Source organism: Tursiops truncatus, chromosome 5 (genome assembly GCF_011762595.2).
Source record: "Tursiops truncatus isolate mTurTru1 chromosome 5, mTurTru1.mat.Y, whole genome shotgun sequence".
NCBI classification, from domain to species: Eukaryota; Metazoa; Chordata; class Mammalia; order Artiodactyla; family Delphinidae; genus Tursiops; species Tursiops truncatus.
This window is the reverse complement of record NC_047038.1, coordinates 103,624,310-103,641,797: the sequence shown is the minus strand read 5'-3', so window position 1 is coordinate 103,641,797 and position 17,488 is coordinate 103,624,310. Positions and strand designations below refer to the sequence as shown.

At 39.2% G+C, this 17,488-nt stretch overlaps 1 protein-coding gene and 1 long non-coding RNA gene across 2 annotated transcripts; one reads left to right on the top strand and one right to left on the bottom strand.

The window, feature by feature from the left end:
- Window positions 1–22: 22 nt before the first annotated feature.
- On the bottom strand, window positions 23–8,679 carry LOC141278809 (uncharacterized). Its single transcript, XR_012332114.1, has 3 exons — window positions 8,599–8,679; window positions 7,840–7,972; window positions 23–105 (listed from the first exon to the last, which is right to left on the bottom strand). It is a non-coding gene; the product is annotated as an uncharacterized lncRNA (long non-coding RNA).
- LOC117312337 (uncharacterized protein C2orf78-like) lies at window positions 2,986–4,792 on the top strand (the record flags this gene model as incomplete). Its single annotated transcript, XM_073804693.1, has 2 exons — window positions 2,986–3,145; window positions 3,438–4,792. Coding segments are annotated over 2 exons (1,515 nt in total), but the record flags the coding sequence as incomplete, so codon positions are not given.
- Window positions 8,680–17,488: the final 8,809 nt, after the last annotated feature.

Here is a 17,488-nt window from a genome sequence, read left to right as displayed (position 1 = left end):
GACCTTTGTACTGGACACATGCGCCGTTCAGCTGCAGCCACTCAGACATCCTCTGCTGTTGCCTCCTCATCCCTGGTATCTGCAGTTGATGTTTTCTCTTCTTCTCTGACCATGTCAGGTAAGAAAAGAAACTTTTTAAAGTTTTTCGTTAGATTTATTTTGCCCCTACATTTACTAGTAGATTCAAAATAGCATGGAATAATGAGGGAACGTAACGTATTGAACTAGAAGTCTGGAGACCTAATTTCAGTTCTGACTTTGGCATTTACTATCTGTATGACTTTGGACAAATCATTGACTGTCTCACAAAGCCTGATTTTTTCCTTTTCTGTTACGTTAGGATACTACATTGGTTGATCACTCTGATCCCTGTCTTTTCTAATATTGAGCCTTAAAGGGTACCCATGTAGAAAATGAAATCAGAGACTTCTCAAGAGTGTTTCAACAGAAACACAGAAAAGCCAGGTGACATAGAAAACTAGCAATATATAGCAAGATGTTTCATCTCTAATGGTCTCCCTCCACTAGTATTTCGACTAGTTGAAAAGAGAAAATAGGGAGAGAGGATGGAGAGTACTGGGCTACATAGGGAGGCACAGAGTCAAACGTAAGGCAGTTTAGGATTGTTTTCATCAGCACAGGCCAACAGGAACCAAGACATAGGAAAAAATATAAGAACGAAGAGGGGAAGAATGGAGGAGCTCTCAAGAAAAATGTAATTTGCAATGGAATGTTGATGGGAACCAAAGATTTTAAATTAAAGCACAAACAGCATAGGGTGAATTCTGCTCAGAGCAGGGCAAAACAAAGTTCATTGTAGCAAATCCTTATTTTAACAGACTAAGAGGAAAGTAAGGACAGAAGAGGGTATCACCAGGAAAGGCAGCTTACCAGAAAAGTCATACTCAGTGTTTTTTTTTTTCTTTTATTGCCTCTCTGAATACAGTTGGCACTTGACAGTCTTGAATGTAAACATTTTAGAAATATGTCCTAGAAATCATGCTTCCTATATACAAGAAACCAAAGTGGTTATCTAGGGGTCTGCTTTTCAATGTTTTATTCTTCCTAATTTTTAAACTATGTAGACGTTTTACCAATTAAACACTTTAAATGATATCTTCGAGATTGAATCAGAAGCACTATTTCCTCTGTGTGATATGTAGCTTCTAAGGCAAGGTTGCTTTTCATCTTTACAGTTCTTTCCTTCCTAACACAGAGAGCACATTGATCAACAGCCATCGTTCGTTTTTAGATCTTAGCTACCTAACAAGGAAAAGAAAAAGTCAAGCCCCACACCTTTAATTCCACATTGAGGGAATTCGCTGGCAGTCCAGTGGTTAGGACTCGGTGCTTTCACTGCCAGGGCCACGCGGCGCGACAAAAAAAAAAAAAAAATTCCACATTTATCTAGAACAATATTGCGGAGTCCTTTCGATGTTCTTACATTTGAAAATCTTTTTTAATTGGATTCTAGTGATGATGGTTTTTTTAGGTTTTGGGATGTCATCTTCTTGGATGTTGAAGATGATTATAATCTAAGTTCTAGGATAAATACAAAAACCTTCTTGATACTTTTTAAGCTTCCTTTCTGCTTATTATATATTTCTATTCTTTGAAACATATATTTCTACCAGGCTGAATACCTGTTACTTGCTGGGTAAAAATATGAATGAGCACAATAATGAAATTCTTTTACACTTATTATTTTGCTGTCTGCTTTGTACCAGTTTTCATTGAAATACTTGTCTGCATATATTGTGGCTACCTATACATTCACATTGATTGAATTTTGTTGCTCTTTAGGCATTTTTACTGATATATCTTCTCTGTCTGTATGTATTGTCTAGGAATTCATTCAAAATCACCTTCTATCGTGTTTTTGGGTTAACAGTATTCACTAAAATACAGTGGGCAAAATTCACTTTCATAACATTGCATGTATGGTACAGAATGTCATTTGTTAGTAAACTCATTATGCTCTGATACTTGCCACATACCCCAGTTTTCATAACTATGTATTTCTTTTTCGTTATGTAATATGTTTTTCATGAATTTTCTTTGTCTTTCTAGAACTTATTGTATCTTCCTCCATATAAATCATATACAATATACCAGTTTATTCATGGATTAATTATTACTGCTATTATTATTGGTGGTGGTGTTATCACCACTTTACAGATGAGCAATCTGAAGTAATCAGATAACATTTTTCTTTCCAAAAGCACTTAAGAAATTCACTTTCGGGTAATCATTTTGAGGTAGGATGAGAAACCAGGCTTGAAGAGGGTAAAAATGACTCTTTAAATTTACCAGTTGGACTGAGCTGTATGTGAACTCTAGGTAATAGCGTGGGAACTGCACAAGCAAAGTGAGACACTGAAGATCACGAAGGTGACAGCCGTACTGTTTTCTAACGGACAAAAAAAAAACTGCCTATAGTGTAAGTTCTATTTCTCCTGCTTTCTGGCAGTATAGTGCTCAGAGTAGCGTCCTGGCAAGGAAGTCAGGATACTTAGGTTCTGAAACCTGGTAAGGATACTCACATAATGAGAGAACTTGAACAAGTCAACCCGACCTCTCTGAGCCTCAGTTTCCTTCCTCATGAAATGAGACTGTGAAAATAAAAGTTCTCTAAGGACCTCCTAGTTCTAAAATGCTTCCAGTCTAGGAAACAGCATAGAAGTCAATACTAGTGCAGGCTGAAGGGAAAGATAGGGCAGGGAGAAGGTTGCTTCCAGCCTAGAGAACAATGTCTGAGCCATACCACTTGGGTCTTCTGCCCATCTGTGCCCAACATGGCAGCACAGGCAGTTAACACAGAAGAGTGTAAAACTGCTCAGTCCTTACAACCATCATAACGGTCTGATTTTTGGTTTCTCAGTAAGTATTGACATTAGAGGTGTCCTGATAGCAAGAACCTTAAGATAATGCTGTTCCTCAAACATAGTGAGAATTTATCAATCTCCCTGATGTTTTCATTACCCTCTTGTTCTTACAGAAAATTTCCAAAATCCATTTCTACTCGGAACTCTAAATTCTCTGCAGCACTCTCTTCCTGTGGTGAGCAATGCAGCCTCCCTGGCAGGAAGTGCCTGCAACTTCTCCAGAGTCTCTGCTCCTGCCATCGGTTCGGCATCAGCTACCGGTAGGTACCTCCTTCCAGACACAGACACACGTGTAGTGCCTACCTTCACCAACAGTCTAGCATAACTACGTTATCTGGAGTTACTGACCAGAGCCAGATCTCCACTTCAGCTGCTTCCTATCCAGGTGTTCTTGACTGGGACATCACAGGAAGCACTGAAAAGAATTCTTCTTCACTCGGAGACTTTACTCTGGCTGTCACTGACCAGCACACAGCTGCTTCCTCCATGTTTATGGCAGCCCAGTATGATAAAACTGCAGACCCCAATAACGTGGTCCCTCTATATCCAAAGGTCCCAACGTGATCAAAGCCAAAGACAACAGAGCCATTAAGGGGAATCAGGTGCGGGAAAAGCCAAGTGTCATAAAGGCTCCCTCTGATCAACCCAGAAAGAACAAACATAAAGCCTCTGAGCCTATCAATGCTGCTCCCAAGGCCAAAATCCAGCCAAAGAATCCAGAGTGCCTGATAGCGGGAGAAGTGGCTCTATGCAATGCTGCAGTCAGTGACAGGGCTCCTGTGAACACGGCCAAGGGTTCTAGAGGCAAACCTCAGAAAGCTGCATCCAGGAAGATCAGCAAAACGAAGAGCCACGGGCAGGAAAAGACCAAAAGGACCAGAGGAAGAAAGAAGGCTGAAGAGAATAAGCAGTCAGGGAGCAAAGTCAAGGCAGGAGAGAAGCCAACAATTCCCCAGACGATGCGAAAGGAACACCAAACCGAGCTTATCCAAGAGAGCTTTAAAAAGCCTCGAACCGCCCTACGCGTGCGCATGCTGGAGGCTGTGCAGGTTTTTCATGCACTGGGGGAGAAGAATGATAAGAGAACTGGGCTCTCCTCCTGTCGGGTCTTGGGAAATTCAAGCAACTCTAAAGACCCCCAGCCACCCCCAGCTATCCAGCCATGGCGGAATACCCCACGTGAGGGTAAGGGCCCTGAGAAAACTCAAGGCGAAGCCCAGAACCCAGACAGCAGTGCTGAAAAAGAGGGTCCATCTCCATCCCAGTATGAGCTGCTGCCTCCTGGGAACATCAAGTTGATACCTCTGCCTTTTTCTGCCTGGGACAAGCCTCAAGCTCGACCTGCTCCTCGGAGGCCACAGTCTCCGGCCTCACATCGGCCTGCTGTTGCTGACCGTGCACACCCTGCCTCTACTGACTCAGCTCAACCTGCTGCAGTCAGTTCTTCCCAGCCAGCTCCTGCCTCTTTGCCAGGTCCTGCCAAACCAGCTCAGCCAACTGTGACCAACCCAACCCAACCGGGTTGGACCGACCATACCCAGCCTAGTGTCCCTCAGTCTGCTGCTCCTAGGCCTGCACCCTACAAAACTTCATCATGCACTTCTCTCCAGTGGGAGCCTGTCCCCCCTGCTGTGACTAAGCGCCAGTCCCCAGCCAAGCTCCAAACCCCATTTCTACTCCAAGACTTCAGCAAGAAACCGGTTCCGTGGAGGGAACCCAATGTTCCTGAGCCAGTAATGTCAAAGCCCATCGAACTACAGCAGAGGCCCGAGCGGGAGGCCATGAAGAGGCGGGCCCAACAACAACGTGAGAATGCTGCCAAATACACCTCTTTGGGGAAAGTGCAATTTTTCATTGAGAGGCAAAAAGAAATGGAAATTGCTGACTACTACGGATATGTAAAGTAACAGCTGCTAGGATTGTTGGTGCCACCTTGGGGACCAGCTCTTCTTCCATATATAGATAAGACAGGCATAAGTTTATTTATATTTTAAAACAATAAACCTGAATACAAAAAAGAAACTGAATTAATAGATGAGTAATAAACCTTTTGAATTCTGAGATGCTGCTAACTGCGGCGTGTTTTTTTGTTTTGTTTTGTTTTGCTTTTGATGGGGTTGGAATCAAAGTCTGCATGAGAAAGGAAGGACTGAAAGTTGGATGGGAGAATGAAGGAAAGGGGTAAAAACTGAGGAAAGAGGAAGGAACTTGGCCCAGGGCTAGGAAGGCCAAAAAAGATTTATGGATTTATGAAAGGAAGCAGGAGTGAGGATGAAATGGCAGAAGTAAAAAGCAGGGTCAGAGGTCAGGGTTGAAAGAACCAAATTTGAGTAGAGTTGAAGATGACAGAAGGTGACTCTAGGTTTACTAGGAGAAATAGAAAAAGTCTCTTGGGGAGGTTGGCCTTAAGTCTCACAACCACCAGATAGGTATTTAAGAAAACAAGAGGTTCAGGACACATCTCTGAAAGGTTTGAGTTGCCTTATCCAGGCGTGATTATAGTGGGGGGATAGGGAAATCTACCAGAGAGGTGGCTAGGGCTCAGAGTTATCCTAGGGGCAGCTGACGACAGGGGCAGAGCCAAGGGAACTGCTGCATCAGGAGGCCCACAAATAGGGCCTGGTATGTAAATTACCGTGTACTCAACACCTGAGCACCAGGGCAGCTAAGGCACTATTCAGTTAATCCTGGCAACGACAGGCAAGGCCAGTATTCCTGTGCCACTTCACTTAGAGAGGTGAATATAATCATCAAAATCTAGACGGGACAAATTACCTGGTTTCTTTAAAAATAAAATGCAAGGAGGATAAAAAAAAGTGAGAGAGACATGGAGGGAGAACCTAGAGATTAAATAAGACTTCAGAGACCTAACCATCAACAGCAAAGTGTGGACCTTATTTGGATCTAACTCAAAATTCTTAAAAACAATTTTTTATGACATTTAGAAGACAACTGCAAATTTGAGCACTCACTGGGTATTTACTATTAAAAAATGATATTAAGGAATAAAAGTCCTATATTTTCAAGATACGTACCAAAAATATACAGCTGGAGCTTCCCTGGTGGCGCAGTGGTTGAGAATCTGCCTGCCAATGCAGGGGACATGGGTTCGAGACCTGGTCTGGGAAGATCCCACATGCCACGGAGCAACTAGGCCCGTGAGCCACAACTACTGAGCCTGCGCGTCTGGAGCCTGTGCTCCACAACAAGAGAGGCCGCGATAGTGAGAGGCCCGCGCGCCGCGATGAAGAGTGGCCCCAGCTTGCAGCCACTAGAGAAAGCCCTCATACAGAGACGACGACCCAACACAGCAAAAAATAAATAAAAATAATAATAAATTAATTAATTAAAAAAATATATATAGGTGTAATTACATGTTGTCTCGGAGCTGCTTCAAGATAATATGGAATGGGGTGAAACAGGTGGGAGTATAGATAAAACGTGACAGCCATCAGTTGGTAAATAATAAAGCCGGATGAGTTCATGGGTATACAAGGAACACTCACAGTATTTTTATACTTTTGTACATGTTTCAAATTTGTGATAATCGTTTAAAGACAAGACAACACTGCAGAAAACAGTCTGGCAGTTTCTCAAGGGCTTAAACGTAGAGCTACCGTACGATCCAACAACTCTGCTACTACCTACACTGCACATCTAAAAGAACTGAAAGCAGGGATTTGCACAAATATCTGTACACCAACGATCACAGCAGCATGATTCACAATAGCTACAAGGTGGAAACAACCCAAGTGTCAATCACCCGATGAATAACAAAATATGGTATATACACACAGTGGGATTCATTAAGCCCAAAAAGGAATGGCATTTCCTTACATGCTATAACATGGATGAACCTTGAAAACACTAGGTTTAGTGAAATAAGCCGGACATAGAAGGATAAATATTGTAGATTCCACTTACACGAGGTACCTAGGATAGGCAATTTCACACAGACAGAAAATAGAATCGAGGTTTCTAAGGGCCGGTGGGAGGGATAATGGGGTTGTTCCTGTTTGATGGTCACAGAGTTTTTGTTGAGGATGATGAAAAGGTTTTGGTTATAGACAGTGGTGATAGTTACACAACACTGTGACTGTGGTTAGTGCCACTGAACTGCATATTTATAAATGGTTAAAATAAATATGATTTATATATATTTTACCACATTGAAAACAAGAGGAACAACTGAGTTGAAATTTCAATTCTTCCTTGTCCGAGAGTCAGTTTCATCGTCCGTAAAATTAGTAACTGTAGTTGTCTATCCTCTGAGCTTAGTGCAGAGTAAGCACTCAGTAGGAGATATCAGTACTACTTCCACTTCAACAGCAAAGGATTGTTGTGAAGATTCACAAAGTCAAAGGATATGAAAGAACTTTCTAAAGGGCAAACCGCTGTACAAATCTTAACAAACATTAGGTGTTACTGTCTCCCAAGGCCATGCAACAGGTCAGAAGAAGGGTAATTCTTTTGCACTGGTATGTCCTACATGGGCCAAGAGAATATATGGGTTTCTCTACTGTATCAGAAGGTATTTGGATAAGAAAGCATAAAACTTAGAGAACAACTGTCTTTTACCCCGATGCTTAAACACGCTCAGGCAGCTGCTTAACATAAGTGCCAAAGACATAACGGACATACCTTTCTTTCCTTTTAGGCTTCTACTACTCTTACTAAAAATTTACTGCATTTTCAAAATACAGAACATGGAAGCTTATAGCGCTTCTTAAGCATACCTAGAGCCTACTGCCAAATACTATAGTTCAATTCATATCTTTAATCTCATTTTGAAACAGCAATTACAAATGTGTATTTAAGGAAACCACTAGCTTCCCTTTTGGAACCCATGAAAGAAGGCCAGGATTCACCTTAGCATAAGATGATAACTACTGAACTACTATGAATTATCAGAGTATCAGAAAGAAGGTCATTTTCAATTACGGGTTCCATTTACCTCTGGCTTATAATAGCGGCGAGTATATGTTAAGTCAATAATCAGCCCACGTTCTTCGTTGTGTTCTTGGAGTTTGTTAAAAAAGATCCATGGGGGAGAAACATTCTTCTGGAGCAAGATTGTTTTCAAATCTCTGTCAGAAAGAATAAAATAAGAAAGAACATGCGTTTAAAATCCTTTATTATATTATCCATTTATTCAAACCCTGTGATGCTAACATATGAGCTTCAAAGTAAAGTCTCTTCCTCTGGAGTTTACAAGCGGTATTATGATCCTTTCTTCCAGAGAGATTAGACGGCAGAAAATAAGCTCACTTCTATATAGTTCTTTCTATCTTTGTTTATTTCATGTTGGTCTCCTAAGCTGACTGTAAACTCCTAGAAGGCAGGGACCACATCAATTTTGCCTAACGCTGTATTGCCAGCTCAAAGCAGTTTTTTGTATTCATGGTACAAGTAACTGACTATTTCTTTATTTCTAGTATAGTCATCCCCAAACATTTACAAACTGAGATACATATTCCTTTCTTATAAATTACATTATTCTTCATTTAGAGTTAGGGCATTCCGTTGTTTTTTTTTATTAATTAAGTAGAAAAGTAGGTTGTATTTATCTGTGAATTCCATTTCGGGATAGCAAAAGAGGTAGTAAAAAGTATTTGCTATAAAAAGGGAAAATGGAGTACGACGGGGTTGAGAGCCAGGGCTCTATATGGTGAATTCAGGTTTCTGGAAGAATACGGTATTAAGTTTCGCTCACCTTTTTTAAAGGAACTTTGACAGCAATGAAATGGGTCCCAGGCATCCGCTGTTCAACTGGGAGATAGTCTTTCCACCTGTTAATATATTTTTTGTTAGGCAAATATTATGGTAGGCTGTCTCCCTGCATAGGATGAATGCGCCTTGAAAATGGAAATCATATCCCTCTATGGTAGGTCCCTCTTCTTGCTGCTTTGCATTTTGCTGCTCCACTTATTCAACCCCACCTTGTAATAAGCTATACTTTCCTTATTCCTGTTTTCCCACCTTGAAAACAGATAAAAGGCAACAAAACAATGCAACAGTTTCAACAAATCAGGGATATCTAAAACCAGAGATGGCCAGAACTTCTGTATCCCTTATAGAACCTAGCCCACTGTTGACTACTATGGTATCATATCATTAATACATGCGTGTTGACTGATATAGTTTAAACTCAATTCTTCCACTTCATAATTTACTTTTAGTCCTTATACAAAACCTGATAATAAAATTCCTTAATCTAGGAATCACAGTGAAAAATAATATCTGAACTGACTTCTGTAAGATGAGTTAGAACTAAGGTTAATTTAGTGTATATGAAGCATAGAAAGTGAGGTCTATTGAAGCAGAGAGGGTTCTAGACCACACAGAGCGTTAAAGGCCAACAGTTTGTTTTCTATTCTCAAAACAATGTTTTTGAGTGATGTCTATGAGCAATGTTCCAAGTTGCTGTTAAATGTTTCTTGTGTGCAGAATGGATTGGAAGGAAACAAGATATATGGACACTAGTTAGGACCTAATTGCAACAGACAGGCAAGTTCAGTATTAGGATGTTGTGGAAGAATTGACTCATTCGGAAGATATTCAGGAGATAAACTGAAGCGGGCTTAATGGGGTATGAGATGGAGGAAAGGAAGGTCTTAGGGAATTAAAGGGTTTACTGCACACATGAGCAAAGTCTCAAAATGAATCATTTGAACGTACAGAGTTAGGTCTCTCAAATGACACCGGTTAGGAAGCAACAGTACACCCTTTACCATTCCAAGAGACAACACAAATCAACTGTCTCGATGGAAAATTCGGCGCTACCGGTGCGTTTTTTCACTCAAACTTAGTTCCAGTAACTAGTACGCACATTTTCTGTGCCAAAACAACACAGCTTGAGGAACTGAAGGGGATTCCATGTTGGTAATTAAGGAGTGTCCCCAACACTGACGGTCCCATCTTAAAAAGCAGTCCCTCTGCATTTTACCCGAGGAGCAATGGCCACAGCCTCCCTTTTAAAACGATGGGGGGAAATCAGAACATCACACACTGTCCCTTTCAGCTACTGTGAACTGAGGCGCGAGACGACCAATACCCGCTAGCACAGCACGGATGGGGCAGCGCGCGTGGGCAACAGTCACAGGAGACAGTACAAGAGACGAAGCCCAGCCCCAAGGTCTCTGAGCTCCACCGGCAACGCCCAGGGGCCAAGTCGTATTTCCTTTCCAGGGTGTGCTTTCCGCCATCCGTCCTGTCCGACGAACTTCCCCGGAAAAGCCGCGACGCTGACCCCAGCGCCCGCGGTCTTGATGCTACTGGCTCACGTGACCCCCATGATGCCTCCCACCCTACGCCAAGAGTGCCAAAGTCGCCAGCCCGGCGCCCCCGGTGCCAGCACAAGGCCCCGAAACACAAGCGCCTAGGCACAAGCCCACGCAACTCGCAGACCTCCTTCTACTGCGCATTCGCCACCGGCCTTCCAGATGACGTCCTCAAACTGGCTGCCTGAGACACTTATTAGTAAAGAGGATTCTGACGCCTGCTATTCCCTCCTTAGCCGGAAGATGGTAGCAGAGGTCCATTAGTTGCTGTGTGTACCCTTCAGAATTCCAATCATACGGGACATGGAAAGTTGTCCCACTCTCCCAGTATCTTATGTGGTTCTTTCAGATATTTCCCAAGTGCTGACATTCACACTTGTTGTATGTTGTATGTAAGTATTTCTACGTAATGGAGATCACGTATTTAATACAAGAGCAGCATACTATACATAGTCTACAATCTGTCTTGGATATTCATTTTCCCAGTCAGTTTTTGCGTACATCTATTCCATTTTCTTTAATAGCTGCGTCACATTACATAATTTACATGGCCAGTCCAATATTGACGGACCTGTAGTTGTTTTCAGTTTGGTGGTTTTTGTTTGTTTTTGTCCTCTCTTACAGATAGGCTGCAATGTGAACCTCTTTATACATGTGTATAGCTATATATAAATTTCTAGACATAGAATTTCTGGAATGAAAGAGATGCAAACACAAAATATTGAAAGATTTTCAATCAATCTAATCTGCCTAATCAACCTTCAAATATACTCTATCAACTTATACTCCACTCACAGTGAAACATTTATTGGGTTTCTATTATGTGCCTGGTATCATGCTGGAGGTTGACAGTATGGATTTACATTTTAGACAATACCAAAAAATGCCTCAGAGAGATAAGAGTGGAGCTCAGGTATAACATTTCCTCACAGTATCAGGCATAGGGATCGGTACCTGTTAGAAAAACTATGAATCCTTCCACAATTGGAATAGCAAAGAACAGCATATCTTAAAGTAGGTCTGAAGGTATAATAGCATACTAAATTCCATTGTTATTTATAATACAAATTGAAGGAGAAAAACCATATGATCATCTCAGTAGATGCAGAGAAAGCTTTTGTCAAAATTCAACACCCTTTAATGATAAAACCCTGCAGAAAGTAGGCATAGAGCAAACTTTCTCAACATAATAAAGGCCATATATGACAATCCCACAGTCAACATCATCCTCAGTGGTGAAACACTGAAAGCATTTCCACTAAGATCAGGAAGAAGACAAGCTTGCCCACTCTCACCACTCTTATTCAACATAGGTTTGGAATTTTTACCCACAGCAATCAGGGAAGAAAAGGAAATAAAAGGAATTCAAATCGGAAAAGAAGAAGTAAAGTTGTAACTGTTTGCAGACGACATGATACTATACATGGAGAATCCTAAAGATGCTACCAGAAAACTACTAGAGCTAATCAGTGAATTTGGTAAAGTTGCAGGATACAAAATTAATGCACAGAAATCTCTGGCATTCCTATACACTAATGATAAAAAATCTGAAAGTGAAATCAAGAAAACAGTCCCATTTACCATTGCAAGAAAAAGAATAAAATATCTAGGAATAAACCTACCTAAGGAGACAAAAACCTGTATGCAGAAAATTATAAGACACCGATGAAAGAAATTAAGGATGATACAAATAGATGGAGAGATATACAATGTTCTTGGATTGGAAGAGTCAACATTGTGAAAATGACTCTACTACCCAAAGCAATCTACAGATTCAATGCAATCCCTTTCAAACTACCACTGGCATTTTTCACAAAACTAGAACAAGAATTTCACAATTTGTATGGAAACACAAAAGACCCTGAATAGCCAAAGCAATCTGGAGAAGGAAAAACGGAGCTGGAGGAATCAGGCTCCCTGACTTCAGACTATACTACAAAGCTACAGTAATCAAGACAGTATGCTACTGGCACAAAAACAGAGACATAGATCAATGGAACAGGATAGAATGCCCAGATATAAGCCCACGCACATATGGTCACCTTATCTTTGATAAATGAGGCAGGAAAGTACAGTGGAGAAAGGACAGCCTCTTCAATAAGTGGTGCTGGGAAAACTGGACAGGTACCTGTAAAAATATGAGATTAGATCACTCCCTAACACCATACACAAAATAAGCTTAAATGGATTAAAAACCTAAATGTAAGGCCAGAAACTATCAAACTCGTAGAGGAAAACATAGGCAGAACACTCTATGACATAAATCACAGCAAGATCCTTTTTGACCCACCTCCTAGAGAAATGGAAATAAAACCAAAAATAAACAAATGGGAACGAATGAAACTTCAAAGCTTTTGCACAGCAAAGGAAACCATAAACAAGACCAAAAGACAACTCTCAGAATGGGAGAAAATATTTGCAAATGAAGCAACTGACAAAGGATTAATTTCCAAAATTTACAAGCAGCTCATGCAGCTCAATAACAAAAAAAACAAACAACCCAATCCAAAAATGGGCAGAAGACCTAAATAGACATTTCTCCAAAGAAGATATACATATTGCCAACAAACACATGAAAGAATACTCAACATCTTTAATCATTAGAGAAATGCAAATCGAAACTACAATGAGATATCATCTCACACCAGGTAGAATGGCCATCATCAAAAAATCTAGAAACCATAAATGCTGGAGAGAGTGTGGAGAAAAGGGAACACTCTTGCACTGCTGGTGGGAATGTGAATTGGTACAGCCACTATGGAGAACAGTATGGAGGTTCCTTAAAAAACTACAAATAGAACTACCATACGACCCAGCAATTCCACTACTGGGCATATACCCTGAGAAAACCATAATTCAAAAAGAGTCATGTACCAAAATGTTCATTGCAGCTCTATTTACAATAGCCCGGAGATGGAAACAACCTAAGTGCCCATCTTTGGATGAATGGATAAAGAAGATGTGACACATATGTACAATGGAATATTACTCAGCCATAAAAAGAAACGAAATTGAGCTATCTGTAATGAGGTGGATAGACCTAGAGTCTGTCATACAGAGTGAAGTAAGTCAGAAAGAGAAAGACAAATACCGTATGCTAACACGTATATATGGAATTTAAGATTAAAAAATGTCATGAAGAACCTAGGGGTAAGACAGGAATAAAGCCACCGTCCTACTAGAGAACGAACTTGAGGATATGGGGAGGGGGAAGGGTGAGCTGTGACAAAGCGAGACAGAGGTATGGACATATATACACTACCAAATCTAAGGTAGACATCTAGTGGGAAGCAGCCGCATAGCACAGGGATATTGGCTGGGTGCTTTGTGACCGCCTGGAGGGGTGTGATGGGGAGGGTGGGAGGGAGTGAGATGCAAGAGGGAAGAGATATGGGAACATATGTATATGTATAACTGATTCACTTTGTTATAAAGCAGAAACTAACAAACCATTGTAAAGTAATTATACCCCAATAAAGATGTTAAAAATAAATTACATGGGACTGAGTGAACTGATGAGGATGATTAGAATTTTTGTGACTTTCTGTTTGAATTGAAAAAAAAAATCCCACAAAGACTCAGAGGGAAAAAATATACAAATCAATTTTCACTGCAAAGTAAAGGAGCTGTTACAGTGCAAAGATTCCTTTTCAATTTTCACTGCAAAGTAAAGCAGAAACTAACACACCATTGTAAAGCAATTATACCCCAATAAAGATGTTAAAAAAAATTACATGGGACTGAGTGAACTGATGAGGATGATTACAATTTTTGTGACTTTCTGTTTGAATTGAAAAAAAAAATCCCACAAAGACTCAGAGGGAAAAAATATACAAATCAATTTTCACTGCAAAGTAAAGGAGCTGTTACAGTGGAAGATTCCTGTTTATATAATATTGACATACAGTGAATGTCAATATTATGACATAGTGTGAGTGTGTTTCGTGTTTGGTAATTGCAGTCATTGTTGCTTCTGTTGTGGTCATCCATTTCCAATGCCTGGTGTCAGTTTATTTATCTCTTGTAAAAATAACATGCGGTGTGTGTGTGTGAAAAAAAAAACACACCTGGGGAAGTGTAAAACACACTGTATAGAAGGGCTCCATTTGAAATAGGTTAACTACATGAAAATAGAGGATACAATGGAGAAAACTAAAAAAAATTAAAATTAAATAAATAGCATTAGATGATGAAAACTCTAATTCAAAAAGATACATGTACAACAATGTTCACAGCAGCACTATTTACAACAGCCAGGACATGGAAGCAACCTAAGTGTCCATCGACAGATGAATGGATAAAGAAGATGTGGCACATATATACAATGGAGTATTACTCAGCCATGAGAAAAAGAATGAAATAATGCCATTTGCAGCAACATGGATGGACCTGGAGACTATCATACTAAGTGAAGTAAGCCAGAGAAAGACAAATATCATATGATATCACTTATATGTGAAATCTAAGAAAATGATACAAATGAACTTATTTACAAAAGAGAAGTAGACTCACAGACATAGAAAACAAACTTATGGCTACCAAAGGGGAAAGAGGGGAGGGAGGGATAAATTAGGAATTTGGGATTAACAGATACACATGACTAAATATAAAATAGATAAAAAACAAGGACCTATTGTATAGCACAGGGAACGATATTCAATATGTTGTATCAATCTATAATGGAAAAGAATCTGAAAAAGAACCTGAATCACTTTACTGTACACCTGAAACATAAGTCAACTATATTTCAATTTTGAAATGTAAATGAATGGGGATGTATTTATATGTATAGCTGATTCACTTTGTCATAAAGCAGAAACAAACACACCATTGTAAAGCAATTATACTCCAACAAAGATGATAAAAAAAACTGAATTGGACTACCATAGCTCTAAAATTTCCAAAACTGAATGGAATGCCTATTTCAATTTATATTTTGAGGCTTCCAAACATTACAAGGAGCCTAAAATTGCCTCTCTGCAAAATAAGATTCTAAGATTAACTGAGGCAAACAAAGAAAGATTAAAATGGCTTCCAAAGCCTCATGAACCTCTTCCTTGTCTCAGGCTCCACCCTTGGTGTCATTTTGTCTGTCTCCCTCAGCTCCTCATACTCAGGTCCACCTCCAGTGTCATCTTTCTCCTTTCCTTCTATGCTGCCTACACCACATCTATACCCTCAGTTCCCCCATTCTAATTCTCTTGCCAAATGTCTGTTTTTCTCTGAACTTATAAGAATATGTCCCTTTAAAATTAAGCCTCTGAGGATCCAGAAGCTAAGACCTTATTTTCTTATATTTCCTGAACTAAAGCTGAACTGTGAGCCAAAGTCAAAGATTTTTCCAAAGTAACATTTAGATTTATTCCTAATACAGAAGTTTCCTGCTAAAAAATAAAATGTATGTAATTAATTTTCAGCCTTCAAACATAAAATGATCAGATTTTACGTTTCAGAAAATCAGAAATCAGAAAAAAATGTTTAAACCTTTCCCTTTTCTGGAATTACAATTTATAGTTTGGTATTTATTGAATGAATTCATACGTTCCTTTAGATTGTGAAATGTATGGAAATACATGTGCATTACTAAAGAAAGGATGAAATTTACTCTTTCTTCACATCATGCTCTTCTTTTAATTCAATACAGAGCTAGAATAAGATAGAGCCAATTTCCTTGTTTATATGTGTGACAAGTGCTAAAAGTGGCACAAGATTAACAACTTGTTGAAGTATAGATCTTAAAAGACTTTTCTGTCTCTAAATCAAAGTTAATTTCATCCTTTATTTGAAATGAAGTCTTCTTTAGAATTCAGTAATAACCAAGGATCTTTTATTTCTCTGTATTTAAGATGAAAAGAGAGCAACTTTTTAAAAACAAATTTTATTTGTAGGAAAGATTACAAAGATTATATATTTGATTAGGAATATGAAATTATTTTAATTGGAACTTAGTGATTTCAGCTAATCACTCCAGTGTGTGATTTGGTAAAAATTTTAAAAAATTCTTTTCGAAATATATAGTTATTCTTGAAATAAAAGTATAAAATAAATAAAGAGGTAAAATTTATTTATTTCTATTTTTTCTAATAACATTTATATTTTTACTTCAAGTGAAAACAAAGCTTCACTGTTTTACCTAACTTCAGAATCATGTGCTTCATATATATCTAACTCCAAACAATATAAACATCTGAGACACCAAAAACAAAAATAAAAAACAAAAAACAAGAAACAAAAAACAAAAAACAGTAAGCAAATATCCTCACAGATTTTCTGTGGAATTCAATATAGTCATTTAGACTTATGAGCCTGGTTTACTTGACTCATATCAGTTAGTTCATATGCATGTTAGTGAAGGCCAGGCCCAATATTGGATGAATTACAACTGAGAGACCAGCCTGATAATATATGATCAGGCTTAGGCAATTGCTAGGTGACATTGTTGAGCAATTCTTAGGGCTTTACCAAAGCCTGTTGATTTGAACATAATTCAGTCTTGCACACAAAAATCTGCTGAATCTGTTCATGACTATTACAATCAATTTCAGATTATTTTAAAATTAAATTTTGGTCTTCTTCAGATGTTGATTCCACCTGAGTAACTTTTAACTCTGTTAATGGACGGGCCTTTCCCTTCTAGTAAAAAGGGCCAGGATGAAATGGGAAACTAGGTACATTCCAGATTTAATCTGGCAAACCAGCTCTCTCACACTCTACATAAGTTATCTAAAATGAAGACCACTAAAATTCTTAATCTTCAATTCCAGCAAATCGATGTCCCTAGACAAAACCAAACCCTTCCTAATTTCTGCTTTTATTGCAAAGATCCAAGACATTGGAAAAGAGAGTGTTACAAATTTAAGTGCTTCAAGTTCTTTCAGCTCTCTAATCAGCCTTTCCAGTGTCTCCCAATTTTAATTACTGGGCTCTGAAGAAATACAGGGGCTCTTCCCAATTTTCACTCTTAATCAGCTTGGAGAAATATTTCTCCAGATTGGAAATAAATCTCTTCCAATCCTAACTGATTTTGGAGCTGCACTATTCTTGCTCAACTCCACCACTGTAAAGTGGTTCCTGACTTGGAATATAAAACAGTTTAAATAGTGGGGATCTCAAATTAACCTCAAGTGGTTTCTGTCTCTGAACCCATTCCCTTTTGTTTAGACCCTTTGAGAGAGACCATCATTTTCTCCTTAGTTCCTCTACCCTTATCCATTTATTACACTGAGATGTCTTAGAGAGATATCATGCCAGAGTTTCTTTCTCCCAAAAGGGAGAACTAATTCTGAAAATGGGCAGTAGTCATCAAATAAACCAACCAAGTGA